Source organism: Drosophila tropicalis, unplaced genomic scaffold, assembly GCF_018151085.1.
Source record: "Drosophila tropicalis isolate 14030-0801.00 unplaced genomic scaffold, ASM1815108v1 contig_845, whole genome shotgun sequence".
Taxonomy (NCBI): domain Eukaryota; kingdom Metazoa; phylum Arthropoda; class Insecta; order Diptera; family Drosophilidae; genus Drosophila; species Drosophila tropicalis.
Window position 1 is genome coordinate 7172777 of NW_027173338.1, and position 21368 is coordinate 7194144.

General features: G+C 36.1%; 3 protein-coding genes and 1 pseudogene across 3 annotated transcripts; all 4 read right to left on the minus strand.

Annotated features, from left to right (window-relative positions):
• Positions 1-62: 62 nt before the first annotated feature.
• On the minus strand, positions 63-1985 carry LOC137581455 (uncharacterized). The gene is made up of 3 exons (XM_068295693.1): positions 1602-1985; positions 1372-1540; positions 63-881 (listed from the first exon to the last, which is right to left on the minus strand). Exons 1-3 carry the CDS (start codon positions 1973-1975, stop codon positions 159-161), a joined length of 1266 nt encoding a protein of 421 aa, XP_068151794.1. The 5' UTR covers positions 1976-1985; the 3' UTR covers positions 63-158.
• Positions 1986-4285: 2300 nt separating this feature from the next.
• LOC137581201 (uncharacterized) lies at positions 4286-5796 on the minus strand. The gene is made up of 3 exons (XM_068295385.1): positions 5426-5796; positions 4869-5343; positions 4286-4800 (listed from the first exon to the last, which is right to left on the minus strand). Exons 1-3 carry the CDS (start codon positions 5794-5796, stop codon positions 4387-4389), a joined length of 1260 nt encoding a protein of 419 aa, XP_068151486.1. The 3' UTR covers positions 4286-4386.
• A 686-nt stretch (positions 5797-6482) lies between these two features.
• LOC137580544 (uncharacterized) lies at positions 6483-8221 on the minus strand. The gene is made up of 3 exons (XM_068294632.1): positions 7726-8221; positions 7496-7664; positions 6483-7437 (listed from the first exon to the last, which is right to left on the minus strand). The coding sequence occupies exons 1-3, from the start codon at positions 8097-8099 to the stop codon at positions 6706-6708; spliced, it is 1275 nt and encodes a 424-aa protein (XP_068150733.1). The 5' UTR covers positions 8100-8221; the 3' UTR covers positions 6483-6705.
• A 3224-nt stretch (positions 8222-11445) lies between these two features.
• Positions 11446-12184, minus strand: LOC137580769 (ficolin-2 pseudogene; annotated as a pseudogene).
• Positions 12185-21368: the final 9184 nt, after the last annotated feature.

Sequence of the window (21368 nt, forward strand, 5' to 3'; positions counted from 1 at the left end):
GTAAGCCTTATAGAAGTACAGATGAAAGGTATCTTTAATCATCTTTTAACGCTGATCAGAAATAAATTTTACAAAATTGTAATTTATTAAAATCAGAATGCAATCAACTAAATAACAAATTAACTACAAGTGATTAGTAAGGTGAATAACTATAGATACTAATCGAAGACACCGGCCCGTTCAAAATGTGGCAAAGTGTAACGCAAAGTTTGCTCCAATCTTGTTGAGGTGAACATTTGCTTTACCTTCTGCTTGGCAAAATCTTCACATTGGAAATTCTCCAAATTGTTATCTGCCGTCTGGGCTTTATCCTGGCTAACGGTGGGCAATATTCCGTAGTTGGCAAAGAAACCATAGGCCTCACGACGATGCACTTCCTGGAGGATTTGTTCATAGGTGGGCACAGGTATATCCAAATTAAATCCGAGTAGGGTACTTGCCAATCGGTCATGATAGTGCTTCAGCAATTGTGGACGCCTATGCTGTAATACATCCAATTTGGCACTGGTGTAAAAGAAATAATTGATATCAATGCCCGGACTACCCCAAACGCTCAATTGAAAATCAATGAAAATCGCATCAACGGGTCTATTGGTAACGGCGTCGTAATTAAAGAGAATATTATTGACCCATAAATCGCCATGGTTCAGAACTTTAATATCCCTATCTGAGGGCTCCTGACTGCGTATAAGATTTTCACGTTGATGAGCCAAATACTTTGCTATTTTGTCCGATATACGTTCAAAACCAGGCCAGGTTTTCACCAAAGAATGCAGTTCCTGTCCATTGCCAGCAAAATAACGCATTAGCAGGGCATTATCTTTTGCCAGGCCATTGGGGGATAACATACCGTCACCATAGGCCTTAATTATATGCGGATCCTGAAATGACAAGCACAAACAGTGGTAAAAGAAATTTCAAAGTTTAATATAGTAAACGACCCATGAAAATCAAAGGCAGTTCTACAAATGCCCCAACGAGACAGAAACTATGCCCTATAAAGTTGGTAAACATGCTTAGTGGATCTCAAAAGGATATTGGAATGCCCTGTTTTAACAGAAATTGGCAGTGAATAAACTTGCTAAGTATGTAGTTAAGGGCTTAAAATAGTTTCCCAACAATTATAAAGTCAGCCTAAAAGCTTACTATATTAATAGGCCAATAAATTGAGCGGAAATAGAAGAATTATTAACCAGTAAAAATAAAAAGCTCAAAATATGTTAAATTTTTAGTTAGTTGTTAGGCTATTAGATGTGGCTGCAAATTTGTGTTTGGTCTAGAAAGTCTGTTTTCCTAAGTGCCTTGTTAGTATGGTTTAAAGAGAAGGTCAAAAGATGAAGTAACCTACACTTTCCTTTCACTCCTACTTACCAGCAAAGCCAGTGCCATGGATGAGGCATGAAATTCGGCAAGATGTTCCATGACTAAATTGCAATGTGTCTCATCCAGTCCAGATTCACGTGACGCCATCACATAACCCAATTCGCTAAGATCTTCAAACACCAAGGCATTCTCTGGTTGCTTTCTACACTGATAGAGTCTATCAGTTGCGGAAGATTTATGGATTTAAAAAACCTTTTGTAAATTAATCGAATACTTACTTGGGTCCGAAACGTTGTTTGCACTGCATGAGCAATTCCAATCTGGGCAGAACGTCATAGTAGGTGATCTTCTCTTTTAGATACACCTGAAGATCTTCAATGAACTCAACTGATTCAATGTGTGGTATACTCTTCACTATAAACATTTGTTGTTTCGTATGATTTGGATCGGAATGTAACTTATATTCGATTGTCACACGATAGATTTTACTACAATAATTTTCACCCGTACTGCTGCCGAGTCTGCAGTGAATCGACAATAATTGGACCTTTGCTGTACGCAGAGCCGTTTCCAGCACCTCCTCGAAGAAGGCGACATCGAGATGCTGGGGCGGCGAATCGCCGATCTCGGAATGGTATACAATGCTGCACATTCTAATAACGTTTGAAAATTGTTGCTCTCGGACAACGCAATTTATACGTCTCTCGTTCTCGATACGATTGAGTTGAATTAATAATAGTTACATATACGAGTATGTAGATACATATAATTTCGCTTAACGAAGGCGACAACAAGTTGTTTAATTTAAAAAAAAAAAAAAAAAAAAAAAAACACGCAACAAACAGTCAACGGAACAGTCAGCGACCTTTTCAATTCGGCTTACAGTTAAACTATATTGTGTTTCCGTTTTTTCTACCCTGTAGCTATTGCGAAAGAAAGTTCATGTATTGAATCGGATCGGATCGATCTCCCCGTCCGATATCAACGATGCCATTAATCTTTGTTAAGAAGTCGAAAGCCGGTTCCGAAATATTGAGGATCTTCGTTGAAATTCGAATTTGGAATTGAATTATAATTGATCAAATTGTGTCAAATTCATTAATGCTTAACTTTAGAAATTTAGTACTTGATGTAGGGTATCTGAAAAGCGATGATCGAAAGTGCCACCTGTTTAATTACCATTCTCGTTTTCCCATCTTTTAGTATTTACACTTATCTGACAGCGATTCAATTATCTTATCAAACGCCACGCCTTGTTTTGGACGATTTATGTTTTATTTATATTTTTATGTATTATTTTTATAATCGATATCTGATAAGGGAACAGTATCTTTCTTTTCTCTCTCGCTCGCTCTGTGAGTCACATGCCAACACGAAAAATTATATATTTTTTTAATTTCTGTTTCAATTAAATTGTCTTATTTGAGTCGAAAGCGTTTTGTTTGATGTTTTTATAACGAGTAGTATACTCAACGTGACATAATCAGTTGTATTTTGATTGAGGTTTATGTGTTGACTTAAATCATGACAATTGAAAATTTCGAGAGAGAACAGAGTTTTAAACCAGTGTTTATTTTAAATCGATTCACTAAATAAAGAGCAGTGAGAAAGAGTGAAATTTGACCCGGAAAGATCAGAAAAGTTTATTCCTTCCAACGATTGAGCTACCATTTTACAGTAGGTTTCTTATGTAGGTCAGTTAAGACAACATAACAAATCTTTGACTAGCTACTGCATACTTTAGGGGATAAATATCTACCAGTTGTCATCCCCACTTCCGCAACTGTCACATTGATTGGATCAACCTTGACTCGTCAAACAAAGGGTTTGCTGAAATACGCCTTAAGTTTTTAAAGTTTTCTCACATTTTCTAAATAATATGTTCTATATGTTTATTATATGTATACTGCCAATTTGCGAAATCTCATCTTTATGTTAACTAACCTCGCATAGTTTTAATACAAGTATTTAAGTTGTCATTTACCGTATGGCGTATATACAAAATATCTGTCTATGTTGAAATTTGTTGAAATATTTGCATACTGTCGGTGGTAATTATTTATAATTATAGAATATCACACAATTTATGTACACGCATGCATATAATCATATTCATTTTGGCAAATGGCTTAATGTTTATAAAAACAACACAATACATATAGAATTATAATAATTAAAAGAAGTCACGCTTTCTACGCAGTTAAGTTATCCGTTTGAATTAACTGAACCCTAATAAAAAGTTATTGAAAAGCTATAAAAAAGAATATTGTCAGAGCAACAATCTTGTTGTTTCTCTAATGAAGAATCCTCAATTACGTATACGCACAATGTGACAGCTAAACAAATCATATAATGATACACCGATTTTAAATTAAAACTGATTAAATTAAACACCGATTAAAGTTAAACTGTTACATATTCTGAAATTTCTCTCCGTTATCTTGTAAATTTAAATTCAAGAACTTGGAATTAAATGAAAGTTACAAGTTACAACATTTTAATAACCAATACAAATGAATTACTGATTTAAAAGCTCACAAAGTTTTGGAAAATTTGGGTATCAATTTGATGTAGTTGTTCTATATTAGTTTATATTTTTCATTTAGATATAAATTAATCAGTATCCTCATGATGATGATCTTTTGAAAAAAAAAACTGTTTACTATTTCCCCCTCTTTGTTCGCTCTGTTCTCAACTAATTTCCTTCTAATGTAGAATTATACAAAGTTACAATTCTAAGTCACATTAAGTGTGGAAGAAAATTGCTTCCAATACGTGTCAAATGGTTTTTCTCTCCTAAAAACAAATGACTTATGTATAATAAGTCAGTGTGGCGTATGTACAAAATATCTGTCAGTTGCCTTCGTCATCTTGCATAAGCAGCATTGTTGTCTAGTTTGAGTGTCGGGAAAAATGACAATTTCACTCAACGCCCTGTGGAAGTCAATCAAAAGGCCGCAAATTCATTTGTACTCTCTATATATATAACTATATTCTTGATTGTATATGTATCATCATGCAATACCAAAGACTGTCAGATGCATTGTATACAGTGTGCGACCTTCAATCAAAAATTTGCAAGTCATCTAAACGTTGCAATGTAAACTTCAGGCTTTCTAGTGTGCGTACGTTGCCCTCAAACATGAGTTGAACCTTTTGTTTGGCAAATTCCTCGTCGTGAAAGTTTTTAAGGGAATTGTCCTCCGAATCAATGCCAATCATACTCATCAAAGGGAAGAAACCAAAGGCCACAAAGAAGCCATAAGCCTCGCGAGCTCGAATCTCCTCCAAAATATCTTCACATGTTGGCTGTGGCTTAGACCAGGGCAAGTGTTTCAGACATTCCATTAGAGAATCACAATATATATCTATCAGTTGTTGGCGTTGAGTCCTTAGCACATCCAATTCCAAGCTGGTATTGAGAAAATAGTTGACATCGAAGCCCAGGCTACCATAAAAACACAATTGAAAATCGATCTGAAACACAATCCACGAAAAAAGAAATTCAATCTAAAACAATGCAATGAATTGGATTCGGTACTTACAATCTTAACTTTTTCCACCTTATATTGATTGTCGTATTTGAAGAATATATTATTAACCCACAGATCGCCGTGATTGAGCACATTGACGGCACCTCGTAGAGGATAAACAGATTTCAGGACACGTTCCGTAAAATGTTCATGATAACGATACAGTTTTCGTGTAATCGAACCGAAACCCTCACAATCTCCAACCAAGGCAGCTAATTTCAGGAGTTGAGTACCAAAGAGTAACTTAAATGGTTCCGATTTAATGGCATCCATATGCAATAGACCAAATGGGTAACGATCTATGATGGTCTCGGGTTCATTTTTTGCCATTACCATGGTTAGAGCATGGTATTCGGCCAATTTCTTCATTACCAAGGCGGCATGATCGAAATTTAGACCCAATTGACGGCATTTCAATTGATAGCCTTCGGAGCAGAGATCCTCGAATATAATCGTTTGCTCTGGTTGAGTGGTGGAATAAAAATGCCTGCAAACATTTGAAAGCTCATTAACTTTCCATTAAGACTTAATCCTCATTATGAGTGGATGGCTTTTGGTTCTTCACTTACTTGGCACCCAATTCCCATGTTTCATGGCCAACTATTTGGTTATGTGGCCACATAAGAGTCTCCAATTTTGGCTTAATATGCATGTAGAAAATGCTCTCCTTGTTGTAGATATGCAGACGAGCCAATATGGCTTGCTTTTCATCTGGCATTGATTTGACAATCAACGAAATTTCCACATTATTTCGTTCAGTATTTTTATATTTAATATTCGCTCGATAAATGTTACTGCAATAGTTTTCTCCTCCTCGTGTTAGATTAGATAATTTCACATCGAGAACCTTCAGATCCTGCTGCTGTAATCCATGCTCCAAGCATCTTCTAAAGAAATTTGGCGTCAGATAGAGTGGCAACTCAACCGTTGGGTCCGACATTATGTTTGTCTATGCCATAAATTGAAGAATCTGCTCTCAGCTTTATATGCCATTCGAAAAATCAAAGTGATGTCGTTTTTAATTGATCTTAATGAGTTGGGGTTAGTTGGGGGCGTTGCAACTGAACTTTTTATTGATTCCTAACGAATTGCATTGCAATGGATTTGCGGTGTTAGCTTTTGATCTAACAGCTTTCCAGAAATGAAACCAAACCGATTTAGATTTGGAGTAAGTTAAATTTGGATTAAATTCAAATATCAGAACTTACTCTATATTCTATTACTATTACAAAACCATAAATCTTAAAATATTTATTTTGCCTGCAACATTGCAGCTTTTAGTAATCAAAAACAACAACCAAGGACTCTGTCCGATTCATGGCCCATTTTTGATAGTCGTTGAGCAAGATTCATACTAATTTTTTCATAACCTAAATGAACACTGTTAGAAACTTTTGAAACATTGCAGTAGTACAAAGAAAGTTGATGGAACTTATTCAACTAGCTCCTTATTATCTCAAAGCTTACAAACAAGTCTTATCACTGAGAACCTGTTTGATAAGTATCTAGTTGCATTATCTTGATTGCTTTTTCTTATCGGCTTTTACAAATTTAGAGTTAAATATTTGAAATCTCCAGAAAATTAGCACTTATTTGATAAAATTAACAACACACTTATATAAAAACTGGTTTTGGCGAATCTCAGTCCTCAGATGGGTAATTTTATTTGAACTCTGTTCTATATATAATCATTTGAATCTACAATAATACATATATACATATGTGAGTATGCACATATATAGAATATATTCAATTGCTTCGTTAAACGCAGCTGTGTCAGCCAATGTAGCCTCCATGGCAATCGGTTCGATTTATTAATTTAGAGATGCATCTCTCCATCCATAAGATTTTAGTAATCGTTAAAGACGCCCAAGGACTCGGCACGCTTAAGGGCCCATTTTTGATAATCGTTAAGGAATTTCTGCGAGAAGATAGCTGTCATTTTCTTTTGCTTGAAGGCTTCATCTTTCATGTTCTCAATGCTATTATCATGAGCCAATTCCTTTGGCATGGTTATCATGGGCAAGAAGGCAAACAAACCGAATAGACCATAGATCTCACGACTTCTTAGCTCATATAACAAGTCATCGTATGTGGGTATCTGTTCATAGCGAGCATGTTCCAAAGCCTCCTTGAAGGATTGATAGTAGATTTTAATCAGATCCTCACGTTTGTCCTGAAGTAGCTCCAATTTCAAACTTGTGTTCAACAGAAAGTTCAAATCGCAAGCCGGACTTCCGTAGAAACTCAGTTGGAAATCGACGAAAATTGAACGGGTTGGCACATTTGGTTTGGAAGCATCGTCATAGGCGTACATGAAGTTGTTCGTCCACAAGTCTCCGTGATTCAGAACAACATAACGATCTCCGGGCTTTGGCTTGGATGCAGCCAACAGTACAGATTGGAAATTGTTGGAGAAACGCTGAAGATTCTCACTAATTTTTTCGTAACCCGGCCAGGTAGATGAACATTTAATGAGTCCCTTGAGGAAGCCACCAAACATTTCCTCAAAAGTGTCGCTCTTCACTAAAGTTCCCTCGCTTAGCATGCCCTGGTTATATTGTTTCAAAATTGAGGGATCCTAAAAAATAAACTGGGTTCAATAAAGGGATTCCTAAAGCGTGCTCCATATCTCTTACCTTCTTGGCTAGCACCATTGAGGTAGCATGGAATCTACCCAACTGCTTTAAAATCAAAGAGGCATGATTCCAATCCAACCCCGATTCACGTGAGGCCACCCTGAAGCCATCAGTTTTCAGATCATTAAAGACAATTGTCTGCACTGGAGCTTTCACAGAATGATAATATCTAATGGAGGGAAAAAGTTAAATATCTAATCCAGTTTATATCTAACTAAGTCAATACTCACTTGGCACCAAATTTATGGCCATTGCTTAGGATATCCAGTCTGGGCAAAATATCTGTATATGTCTGCTTCTCCTTGATGAACACACGAACATCTTCCAGAAACTGTGTGTCCTGTGTAATTGGTATAGTCTTGACAATCAACGACAATTGCTCTTTCTCCGTGGACTCCTTGCCATCTGACCATCTCGTGAATTTCAACTGCACTTGGTAGATGGCTGAACAATAGTTGTCACCCGGATTACTGCCCCAGGCGTAGTTGAGTTCATGGAGAGTAATTTTTGATTCACGTAAACCTTCCTCCAAAGTTTCTATGAAGAACTCGGCATTCAGATACTCCGGCACCGAAATGTTCTGTTCGTTCTTTATGATGACCATTTTGAAGACCCTTTATATGCTTTTTCTTAACTGTTTCGTAACACTTTTCACTCTAATTAATGTGCAATTAAGTTAAAACGCAGCGCAACACGGCCTACAACAGCACTAACCTTCTTTCTACGACTGCCTTGACTCTCATTGAGAAACAGCGTTTTATATATGTTCCGTGGGGTCTCTGATTTGGGGGAACTTTGTATACACTTTTAAAGGAGTGTATATTGATTAGGTTTATCAGAACGCCAACTCAACGCAGATAAATAAATTCTATGGCTATATAAATTTTTATACAGAGTTAATCAGCTTGATATTGTTAATTATAAGCTTTGGTAAAAATTTATTAACTATTTATCAAGACGTCTTAAACAATTATTTTAATATTAGCTAGCAAGTTTATTGTGAAAAGGGTATACAACTTTCGGGATGAAATTTAGAAATCTTATCTTTAATGACCACAATGCTCTCTAACGCTCACTTTGCTGGTGTCATCATGAAAATAAAACAATTTTGATAGCGTCAAACACTCGGTACAGTGGGCTGAGTGTTTTTCAGAAACTCTTGATATTCTTATCAGTGACGTGTTCCTTTGATCATTTGAAGAGATTATTATTTAACTTAGAAACAAAATTTCTTACATATTATTTTGCTGTTTCTATCTATTCATTTAGTTTCAATTATTACTTCAGACTGTCAAAATTTCATTTTCAGAAGTAGTAATCTGCTATTTTAAAACTAATATAAACTATTCCAAATTTAGGGCTTACATTTAAAGTATTTCAAAATTTTGCAGATCTGATTGGGTTTAGGACTAGTTTAATGAGAAGTCCCCAATCATTGATCATTGGGCTTTTTCTCCCATTCTTATACAAGATGAACCACTGTGCCAACCACTTGATGAGGTGTTTTAGTACACGTTTCTCTGTTTATTTTTGCATAGTCATTTTTGTTTTTAATTAATGAAAAAGATATTTGGAAACTACATATGCTTTTGGGTTGACAGCCCTAATATAGTGGCTCATCCAAAAACTTGAAATCAGAGGCAAGCGAGAGAGAGATAGAGAGAGATTAAAACTAAACTATGACTATATGACTAAGTTCAACGCCAAAGAGTCTCTCCTAAGCATGGGAGACAGGCGGTGCTTCATCGCTGGAGCACCGCCTGTGCCAGTGGGTCAATGGAATTTCAATTTGATTGTCGTTTTGTGTTTGTATTCTAGATTAGCTATAACGTGTTATGTATACGTTGCTATGTGTAACTCTTAGATGTCGTGTGCAAACCAGGAACAATTTAGTGAGTTTGCGTTTTGTTTACAAAATGACTTGAGAGATTTTTCGTCACACACTTCAAAGTCAAATTAAATTATTGCTCATCTTATTTGTATGCACTTGTAAATACGCTTTCTGCTTGTGAGAGTTGTGATCAAATGGTTTAAAAAAATTCAATAAATTCAGCAGATATAGAACTTATGATCTATAATTCTATATGTATTGAGGAAACGAGATTGATAAATTTTACAAATTTGAACAGCATTTAGTTCAAAGGATAATTCACTTTAATCTTTAATCTTTTAGTTTTTAACCAGTTTCTTTCAACTTATTGTATTTATGTAAATTTTCTTTTAAATTTTCTTTCATTATTATCAATATTACGACATATTATTTTTTAAAAAGTTTAGTTTATATTAATTAAGGGTATTTTAGAATAATGCATGTTTAAGAATAAACATCGTGTTCATCTGAAGCGGCTTCACCAAATCAGATGCACTAAAGAAAACATAATACAAATGTACTTTTGTCACAAACAAGTAATCTAGCATATAACTAGAATTACAATCAGCCACACACGTTGTGGAAAAAACACTTGTAATTCTAAACTAACCCAAAATATCACAACGGCAGGATGTCAAGTGGCCGAAGCCGTGCCCCAAATAATAATAATTTTCAACCCCCGAAATCTTGGGTTTGAGTCTCATTAGAATAAGATATTTTAAGAACAATTGTTACCTCCTAGAGCCTAAGATTCCCTATATAAACTCCATACTTTTGTTAATAAAAGCAGTTCATATTTTGAATTCAACGAATGAAGATGGTGTTTTAGTTTGCGGTGCTGAAACCCTATTCAATGCATACATTTTTTTTTCTTTGCCTAACATCAGCAATTTTGAATTGCTGGTTGAATTTGGTGTTTGTTTAGATTGGAATCTATTTTTTTTTTATTAAAAAAGAGGCATATTACTTGTCGTAACTTATTATCAGAACGATAGCCAATTGATGTCATAGCAAAAAAGGTGCTTGAGTTGAGCGCTTAGCATAAAGGGGCGTAGATCTTGGGAGGGGTTTTGATTATTATTATAAGTGATGCACTTTAATCATTCTCTAAAGTTAATTAATTGTAATAATGTAAACTATTATTGTTTTATAAAAATATTTTAGATCGAAATATTAAATACATATTAAATATTTAAACTTAAAGAGTTATTCGTTTAGATATTAGTTTTTAACAAGACATAAATTCTAATACATATGTAAGTATGAGTTTTTAGCCAAATTTGAATTGAATTGAATTTTTTAATAACTGCATATTGTTTTAACTTTACAAGTTCTTTAGTGGATCCCTTCATATGGGTACCCCTCTGCCATATACGCACGTGCCTTAGAATCACATTCACACCCTCATTTCGTGCAACTTCACGCTTTTTAAATTACTCTTCCAGTATATCGACAGACGGCAAACATTTAATAAAACTAAACTACCCTTCTATATGGCCATCGTTTGTTTGTGTACGAACCCATTTGGAACTCAGCCATTCTAAGTGTTGTAGCATTGGCTAAATTGGCCGAAAATTTCTTGTTATTTGGAAATCCAAACATTAATTATCCTTTTTGGTGTAGTTTGGCAAGTTGGTAAAATATTTATTTCGGAGTAAAATTACCTTTATTTCTTGTCATTATTTATTTGTCGGGGAAATTATCCTTTACGAAGGTTGCAAACTTTACTAAGTTTGTTAGTAATCCTGAATTCACATAAGGTCCTTTCTAAGGACACCGTATAAATATGGGAAATTATTCTTTTGGGTAAGTTGCTTGATAAGTTTGGGATATTTGATTTTTAAAGGGATATTCTGCCTAAACTTCGGATTATCCAATATCTACCCATAAATTTAGATAGCAATTGGACAATTTACAGTATTAATATTCGAGAAAGAGACAACAATATGAGTAGTTTATATGCTTAGCCAAAGTATTAATAATACAAATTTAATAAAACTAAAATTGTTTGAGTTTATAAAGGTTTTTAATATAATTTTTGTCTTTTTACTTTCCCTAATGAAACTAAAATTCATATGAATTATAGCTCTCTAGATCGTGGACAGGCACATTTGGGTCTCACCAGCATTTTCATGGTTTTATATGAATATCGGGCACCACGCCAACTATACCATACCATTCCATTTGCCCCAGACGAAGTCTCCCCCTTGAAATACATTCCAAACAGATTGCTGCAAAAAAAAAAAAAAATAATAATAATAATAAATAAACATATGTACATATATATATAGATATATTTCATACCTGTCGGTGCAATCGGCATACCACCACGCCCCTAGTCGACTATTAGCACATCCTTTGGAATTTCGATCGTAGGTCGAGAACTTCTCATTCCGATGATAGCTTAGCGAATCTCCAGCATCTCCAGAATATTTTCCCAATTTGCTCATTTTATAGGATTCGTGTTCACTTTCAATGTAAAATTCGTCATACCGAGCAAATCGAGTATTTCCGTCAAAATCTTCCAAATGAATATACAATTCATGTGTTTGTGATTTCGTTATGGCATGGAGTTTGTCGAGACCTAAAAAGAAATCACCCGAAATATCTCCAAAGCCCCTTTTGTATTCTGCCCAACTCCTGAAGAAACTAAGGTCTGCACTTGAACGACTTGCGATTACAGTGTAACCCACTCCAGCTGTTCGGGCATCACATAAAACAGGGAACGGATTGAGTCCTGGAGCGGTAATCATAAAAATACCTTTGTTGCCAAATGTCGTTGGGCAGGATGTCAAAGTTTCATCTTTATGGTTTTCCATGATCGCATGCCTGTTTTTTTTTTATGAAAGGTGTAATGATTTCTCTATTATTTATCAATGTTTTTAATCTTACATATTCGACAGAGAATTTCTTTTCTCTCTTAGACCAAAGCTCTGGTCTAAGATTTCTGTGCACTCACTTATTGTGAGGCAGATGAATGCGAAATAAAGACAAAGTATTCTCATTGTAGATCAATGTTTACTGATGGCTCTTGTTTCAAAAATTTCGGGTTTTATACCTCACAAAGAAGAGCGATTTTAATTTAAGAAAAAATACGAAATTCGTAGGAAATTCTAATTTAATATTTTCGCATTTATTTCTTTGTCGGGGGTTATAAAAAAGGTCAAGACTTATCATTATTTCAAACGTATTCTATATTGATAATATTGCTCATGCAAATAAGCAAACATAAAACCAAAAAAAAAAAAATATTAATGTGCGTTAAAATGTTTGACAGTCCATCTTCTTAATCGAATAAATTATTTAATTACAATTAGTAAGTTCAACTAAATTCAGATTTGATTGTTTTCGTGTGGAAAATGTGACAATGTTGTTCAGTAATTTACTTTATATATTAGTAATTTACTTTATATTAGAAGACAAAAATAAATAGACCTGAACAAGGTCTACTTAATCCAATTAATTCCTTATAAACTCTTGTCAACAATTTGTAACATCTGATTATCCTTTTTATTTTTCTTACCAACTCCATTTAATCTGCCTTAAATGCCAAAAATATTTTCTGTTCATGCCTAAACATCGACTTTTGGATTGAAATTTATAAAAATCTATTGCATTATTTTTGGCAGTACTTTAAAACAGTAGCACAAAAAGTTTCTGGCTTGATCTTAGATTAAAACCACTTGAGAGTAATTTATCCCTCTCTTCTTTTGCTTATCTCTCTCTTTTTACTTTTTATAAATTAAGCTTTGTTATAAATTTCCTAGGCACATTAAAAGAATTTAAAATAAAAACTTCAGTCCAAAATACAAACTTCAGCAAGAACAAACACCCTTACTCTATATCTATCTCATAAACAATTATGGGGGTGGTATATACATAAGTAAATATTGTATTTGTTTTAATTTTGGAAAAGCAATGTAATTATTATTAATTTCAGAATGGTGCTATTATCCGATAAATGTATATATAGATGAACACGCTGGCTTAATTTGGATTATATTCAATAACAGTATGATTACTTCATCATAGCTTATGAGCTCGCCTTTGATCAATCGAAATTTGCGCCATTTGCATTACGACTCTTTCTTCCTCTCCCTTCTCTATCTATCAGCTATATGTCCTGCCATATTTCCAAGGATTTATCTATATCTAGATGAACATGGAGTCATATTAAACCCGCTTGTGGTGCTTTAGTGAAAGAAACAGCTCCATCGAGAGGAAACCCCAACAAACAGTGCATTTTTTATGCTTTTTTTGTCCGATTTTGTTTTTGCGTTTGCGATATGCATCACCAGTTGCTTTTTTTGCCACGGCCAGAAGAAGGCCAAGAGATGGGTAGTGGAAAAGGAATGAATGGAAGGCGCAGGAGGTCATATGAAAGGCCAAAGCCATGTTTGGCTCTTTGCCTTTGAGTAGCCCAGGGCTAGACACGCACACAAACACACACACTCACACACACACATGTCACATGTTTTTGCAGTTCATGACGGCTTAATTAACTCGCGTGTTTTAGTTTCCTTTTTAGTTTGTGCCCCCTTCTCATTTTTGCAGAGAGTTGGCTTAAAGCAATTTCTGAGGTTTCCTTTTTGTTTTCCTCTTTCAGTTCTCATTTTTTCCTTTCTGACATTTTGCATTACAAATTTGGTGCGTTAAACGAAATGCATTAATAAAACAGAAGCATTTAAATGCGCGATTGCACACAAATTAGTAACCGAAAAACCAGACTGAAACATCAACCACCCGCAACCAAACACCCACAAATTCTCCCACTACAACCCATTCCTCCGCTGCTCCGCTCCCAAAACCGTCCCCGGCACTCTTTTAGGCAGACCTGATGTATGCGATTTTAATCGCACGCTCAGACATAAACATGATGCGGAAACCAAAATCCATGGCAACCTGCCCAATAGCCCATTCTACTGATTGGCCTCAGGCACAGACACACATACAAAAGGATAATGGAGTTGTATCTGTGTGTGCCAATGACAGTGTGTGTGTGTGTGTGTGCCCACGACAAAAAGTAGACAAAACAACAGACATCAGAAACAGGAATAAATGACCATAATCAAACACTTTACGCCTGAAAGCATACTCGTATACTACTCAGGAGGAATGCTACAGAGTGTCCTATGGATTGCCTAAGCTTGCCGCGACAACTTCCTTTACTGTACTCCCAACTGGGCCCAGTCTAACCCTATCTGTGCATCTATTGGTACATTCGGGATAGACGTCGCCGGTGGCCAAATTAAATTAGTAGGTACCCCGCCGAAATCGAAAATTCGTGGCAAGTTTTGTCTGAAGATTAAACTGACAAGGTCCTTGTATTACTTAGTAAGCTAAATTAACTACTAAATTTAATTTAATCCACATTTGGTTACACTTGGGCGTTCGGGTGTGAAGTCCTATAGGTATTCAACAAAATATTCAATTGATTTGTGATTTTGGAGTTCAAGCTAATCAGAAATTTGAATGATCCTAAGGAACTATCATTTAGAATCTCTTGAATGCTTAACTTTGTCTTATTTTAATGATTTGAACTTTATATTGTAAAGCTTAGTTGTTCTGATACCCAAACGATGTGATTTATCTCTTCAAAAACCATGTAAAGTCTTTATTAATAGATATCTACTATTTATTTATTTCATACTTGGATCATTATCAAATAAATTAGTTTTTTCACTATACAAAGAACTTCAGCTATTAGGGATTACACATCTACACATATACTAGTTGTCATTTTGTCCTGTGGACTTTCCCGCCGGTTCGCTCTCGTTCTACTATTGGCTACTGTTAAATTAAACTTCATTTGCACCCAGGATGAACGCCTTTTGCCTTTCGCTGGTGCCCTTTAATCACAGTTTGGCGCAAATCAAACACAAACAAATGCCATCATCGCCCGGCATCATCAATGAAAGAAGAATAGTCAGAGGGAGATCTCTTCTCTGGCATTGGACTTTGTACGAAAAACTGTTGCATACCATTTGGGGCGGAGGTATGCTTTGCATACTTTTTAGCTGCGTGGCCAAGCGCATGAATAATTGATTTCCATTGCCCAGAGTCGCGACTCGCAACATCTACAACACATTTTCCCTATCCGCATCCTCATTCACATTCGCATCCTCATTCACATATTTCTTCTACCCTCTCTGCCATTGTCTCGCATTCATTTGTCAGCGAAATAACAAAGAGAAGGAGAGAGTGAGAGAGAGACCAAGAGGTTGACGAGTGAGTGAAAAGAGCGTCAGTTTATTTGTTTGTTTGTCTGTTTGTTTGTTTGTTTGTTTATTTTTTTGTCGCTGTCGTCGCATGCAACATATTTTCACTTGCCACTTTCCACCTCACCCTCCATACTTCTACTGCTGGTCCCCCTCATGACCGTTCTCCTTTTGCATTGTTTTTGCAGGCTGTCGCTTATCAGTTTATTTTTGTTCATGCCATTTGCGTGTTGCATTGCCGCTGATCCTTCTCCTTCTGCATCAGCACCTCCACCTTCAGCTCCTGCTCCTCCACCTTCTCCACCCCTCTCTCTTTTTGACATATGTTGTGTGTGTGTGTGTGTGTGTTTGCGGACTGGTCGCGTGTATGTTCTCTGGCTTTAATCCCAGGCAACGCATTATGTTTGGTTGCCATGTTTTGCCACATTTTGGTATTCAATAGCGGCTTATATTCCAATGTCCCGTCACATATTCTACTCGGTTCGAGTATTTAATTTTCCTAAAAGTTTTCAAATATGTATGTACTTATGTATGAATGTATGTATGTGGGTACTCATTGCAAAATACAATACATATGTTATTACTATTCAAATTGTAATTGCCTTATGACAACATGTAATCAGCATTTGATGCCTCTGATTAAATCAGTTTGTATATGATTTACCTGTCTGTTCACCTTTGAGTCCTTCTGTAAAGAACTAAATTATAGGTCTTCAAGGTTAAAGACTTCTTTTTGTTCGGTACTTTTCAAATGACAGCAGAGTCAAAATAATTATACAGGTATGTATAAAAAGGGTTTTTCTTTCATCAGCTATATTCAGACATATGAAGCCTAAGGTAAGTAAAAACATCCGACTATGATTCACTTAAAAATAATTATGTTTTCGTAAGTTATGTCCAAGTACTTGTCCAATATTCTGTCAGCCAGCCTTCAAACTACGATTTATTTCTTTTTTTCTTACATAGTTTTAGGTGTTTTGTTTTTTTTATTGTGGAAAGTTTTGTTATATATCCATATGCAGCTTTCTCAATATTTATAGATTTCAATAGAACGCCTTAAAATGAATTAAATAAATTAATAAATTTGTTACGAAATGGGTAAAAAACAAAAAGCTACTAAAACGAAGAATTCCAATTGCTAGAACGAACAACTAACTGCATTTATTTTGAAACTAGTTTTAAGTTTTTAGCTTCACTTTCACTTTCACAAGCAAATGTGTGTCTATAGAGCCGTGACGAGTTCTCTCCATTAAGCTTAATTTGAAACTTCCGTCCACTTGTTTTGCCACACCATTCCAGTCCATGCCTCCAATCATTCCATCAATGCAAACCCAATTGAACTCGCAGTTGGCTCTGTGAGTGACATGCAAGTTTATCATGGCGGGTTTGTCATCAGCAGCCGAGGTAGCCATTTTAGTTGTATCTCTGAAACGATATATTGCCCTGACACATCATCGGCGAGAGAACCCCCTCCTAGAACTGGATCCAACTCAATCCTAGACTCCGCCGCGTGCACTGCAATGATGCGACGACTGAATGACACGCTGGACGACAATAAATGTCAGGCTGGCAATTAAGTCAAGGTAGACGACTGGGCAGAAACTACCCTTAAAAACCAATGCTTAACGGAGGGGTAGGACATTATTATTCCTTTTTGGTAAATTTCCCAAATGACGTCACAAGGCATGGAGGGGTAAGCCGGCATTTCTGACTTCCAGTCAAAAGGAGTAGCAAAAGGAAATATTCTCAGAAGGATTTTTATTTGTTTTGGGTTATTTTTCGGCGGCAAATCTTAAATGAATCAAGGGAAATTTTGTTGGTTCTACTTCTTGTCACAGGTGCCAGGTGGCAGGCTATGTGTGTGCGTGTGTGTGTGTGTGGTTGACTGGGGTGTTGTGGGGGTTGGGACCAGGTTGGATAGACTAGACTTAATGGAAACTCAAACACCAGTTGATTGCCTCGAGATGGTGTTGCATTTCGAGGAGTTTATAACGTACTTTACTTAGTATATTGCATGTGGTTTCTGTGGCCTGTCGCAGCCAGGAAGTGGCAAACGGTTTCTAATTTCTTCTTGGCAAAACACTTTTGACAAGCCAATATATTAATAGGTAATTCTATAAGGTTACGGTTTAAGTCTGACTACTGCACACAATTTCATTGCATATTTTAGGGTCAAAAATTTCTTCACTCTTTTGCAGTTGCGTGTGTCTCTCTTTCTCAAAGGTGCTTTTCATTTCTTTATTATTCTTGGTCCTGTTTTGAGGGGTTAAAATGTAATTAACATGCGATTTAACGTTTGCATTTCAAGGTGTCATAAATCAGTGCATTGTTTGGATTATATATTGTACTATATACATGCCTCAAGGGGTGCGTTGACCTCATACTCTTACCTATGATGTCGTGAAATGATGGGCGTGTGCCTGTTCATTAAAAAGCTCACATTACCGTTGATTTCCTAGAGGCATTAATTCGGTAAACATTGGCATATGAGTTCACATCGCAATAATAATAATGATGATGACGATGACGATGATGATGAGTAGTAAGGTGACCCATAGCACAGAGGCAGCTAGATGGCCAACAGCGCAAAAAAACAGGGATTTGATAGCAAACGTCAAGTTTCGGCAAAACTTTTTAAATATTAAAATTAAATTAATCCCGAAAGGGAGGAGGGTCTCTCCTCTAGCACAACTCTAATCGTTCTCTCTAAGGAGCATGACATTTAAATATTAAGCTTAATAACTACCGATTTCGATTCCGAAGACGCCTGTTAGTTTTGGTAAATTGAAACACTTTAAAATCAAAGATTTGCTTTTTTTTTTATAGTTGTGATCTTCCAAGAAATCAAAGCTGGTTGTAGCTTATGATTAATTGTCTTCACAGAAAGATGAACCCTCTTTTTGGTACGCACCTGTGCGAGGGTGGTTCATTTATTTAGTCCAGCGTCTATCCCCCTGCTTGTTAGTTAGTTCCCCAGCGATGAGTGTCGTAAATTTCGCAAATATCTCTGATGTAGATTTTGGCATACTCGATAAAGCAACGACGAGGACGACGACGATGACGACCTTTCCCTTTCGCACTTTGCTCACTAATTAGGTGTGAGAGTTTTGGGGCGTTGACTGACAAAATGAAAGGCGGCTGACAGGGGTGAAGCGTGTCGTGTGTTATAATTAAACTGAGCTCATGCAATTGTCCCAAATCCTGTTAGGACATTGCTTTAAGCCCATGGAGTTTAAATTGAATTGTGAGCGTAAATAAACACAGAGTCATGCATATATACACACACATAGACATACAAACACTGAGGGAAAGACACTTCCGTCTGATGTTTGCCATATCCGTTTCCGGTGCGACGCGTGCGCTTTGATTTGAAGAGGCTTTTAAAAAAAGTACAAAAACAGTCCCTCCAACATGGGCAATCAAAGACAAAATAAACTGTAAAAAAACCAAGAAAGATTTCAGTTTACGTCCTCCTTTCCTGTAGGCTGTAGCAATGTCAACCCCTAGTCTAATCCAACTTCATTTGGTTTAAGTGAGATCAAAGAGCAGCCAAGCATTAGGCAATGTCATTTTTTTTTTTTTTAGCATAAATTGATGATTTCGTCTAGGCCTAGCTAAAAATAAAAATGAATGTCAGAAAATCATCATGTCTATGCTATTTTAAGGCTGCCTTTAAGGTTGCCTTGCTAGAAATGAGAGTTGAGCATTTTTTTTTTGTGGTCCACACACCGCATCAACTTCAAGCCTTGACTTGACTTGACTTCAGTCGGCTTGACTTGTATGTGTTGTGGTTTGACTTATGGTTTTGACTGGGCCTTGACATCGTCAAGTCGCTCCCCTCTTGCCCTGTAACCATCCACCTAAGTATGTATACTGTTTTGCACCTGTTCTCTATGTGAGTTTTTGTGTACGAGAGGGACCGACCAACCAAACGACACATAGAACAAATGTTTTTGACACATTTTACACATGCGGTTAGCTAAGCATTTCACAGAGTGCTAGGGCAGGGGACGGAGTGGGTTGCATTCAGCCAGGAAGTGTCTTCTAAGCAGCTGCAAATGAAAATTCATTTCCTCAACTTACATCTTGCTGATGCGTTAACAATTGTGTAAAGTGTTTCGAAAATCCGGTAAAAAACCAAAACACAAAAAGCAAATAATAATTATTTCAATATTAAAATGTACAATACACAAGTTCATAGGCAGGGTTATTTTCTTGCCTTTATCTTGAATAGCCTTTCTTAGCAAGTTTGAGTAAAGTTTAAATTTTTTACTCAATTTTCTTAGTTTTACTCTTCTAAATTGGTTAGCTCAATTGCTTCATTCAGACATTCGTAAGTTCTACAGTTCTGTTGGCCATGTCACAAGCAATTCTCAGAGATAGCCCCGTCAACTTTATACAATCTTCAACCATTGTCCATACATCAGAGGGCCAAACTTATCATTCGGTTTTCCATCTCAATTGTGGGTGGACATTTGTTTAGCTTTTTCAGTGGCAAATTGCAGTTGAATGTTCTCGGGAAACTAGTAGAGGATGTCCGTGACCAGACATGGAAGACGACGAGTACGACGGCTTCTTCATGTCACATTGCCAGTTGCATGCCAGAGTCTGGCTTGATATCTGTGATTTAATGGCGTGGAAAATTAGAAAACGTTTGCTCTTTGCCATCTACGCTTTTTGGGCTGGCTGGATGTTGACTCAACTGACACCAATTCTTAGACAATTGCACTAACGTTCCAAATTGAAAAGCTGCCAAAAAACACACCAAAAAAACGCTCACAAACGACTCACAGTTCGTTGTCTCAGGTGCTAGTAAAATGCATTCATCTAATGAGTTCATCAATTAAAGCAGGTTGGCTAAAAGAAGTTGTTGCCTTTGTGTGCATTTTTAATGAAGTTGCCACATGCACACCCACATTCTTGCCGCATCTTTAGTGGTTCAAAAATTTGCCAAAAGGCTCAGGTTTATCCAAAAAAGAAAAAAAAGAGGTAGAATCCAGCTGAGCTTTTCCACTAACAAATGTGTCTGCCTTCAAGTCTACAAAGTGGTTTTAATTAGTTGTGTTAGCTTACTGCAAACTAAAAGAAAGTAACGAAGAGAGGCGGTTATACATACAGCAGTAACTCCTTCTGTCTTGAATTTTCGCCTTTTTTTCGTTGTGGGAAAACAAGTTGGGTGTTAATTTTATTGAAACTTTTGTCGGGTTATTTTCTTTTTTTTTTAAGAAAATGTTTTACAAATTAAATGAGCTTAAGTTTTGTCGGTTTTCTCGTCGCCTTTTCAGTCATGTCTATAACAAGCCCCCACCCAAAGGTACCTTTCGGTATTTCGGGCTATTAATCGAACATAAATTTCTCGCAAGCCAAGGTAAATATGCCATGTGTTAATTTATAAAAACTTTTTACATTAGCTACATGATTTTGAATTAATTGACGTACATGGAAAAATCTCTTTCTTAGTTGCAAGAATATTCTTTGTCTGTTCTTTAATACACAAATATCGAAGTGTAAACGAATAACTGAAAACACAATCGTTAATACAACACCATACAATATGGTGTTAATATATAAATTCTCTTTCTAAGGTTTATCTTTGCATCAACATTCTGGGTGGAATAGAATTAAAGTTTTGGTGGGTCCGCAAAATAGGTATATGGTAGACGGCGTGTCATTCTACTTACTTAATTCCTTTAAGCCTGATACAAGATCCGACATTAACATACTTAAATAAAAAGTTAAGAATTGTGTTTTATCTCTAATAAAGTGACAATGGACAAGTTGGTGA

Bases quoted from the DNA above. Each gene is read 5' to 3' on its own strand.
- LOC137580544 (XM_068294632.1), bottom strand. From the start codon at position 8,099: ATGGTCATCATAAAGAACGAACAGAACATTTCGGTGCCGGAGTATCTG. The intron at 7,665-7,725 runs GTGAGTATTGAC...TCCCTCCATTAG, and splicing joins GGCCATAAATTTGGTGCCAA to ATATTATCATTCTGTGAAAG. The intron at 7,438-7,495 runs GTAAGAGATATG...TTTATTTTTTAG, and splicing joins CAATGGTGCTAGCCAAGAAG to GATCCCTCAATTTTGAAACA.
- LOC137581455 (XM_068295693.1), bottom strand. From the start codon at position 1,975: ATGTGCAGCATTGTATACCATTCCGAGATCGGCGATTCGCCGCCCCAG. The intron at 1,541-1,601 runs GTAAGTATTCGA...CGCAACTGATAG, and splicing joins AAACAACGTTTCGGACCCAA to ACTCTATCAGTGTAGAAAGC. The intron at 882-1,371 runs GTAAGTAGGAGT...TTGTCATTTCAG, and splicing joins CCATGGCACTGGCTTTGCTG to GATCCGCATATAATTAAGGC.
- LOC137581201 (XM_068295385.1), bottom strand. From the start codon at position 5,796: ATGTCGGACCCAACGGTTGAGTTGCCACTCTATCTGACGCCAAATTTC. The intron at 5,344-5,425 runs GTAAGTGAAGAA...AAATGTTTGCAG, and splicing joins ACATGGGAATTGGGTGCCAA to GCATTTTTATTCCACCACTC. The intron at 4,801-4,868 runs GTAAGTACCGAA...ATTGTGTTTCAG, and splicing joins AGGTGGAAAAAGTTAAGATT to ATCGATTTTCAATTGTGTTT.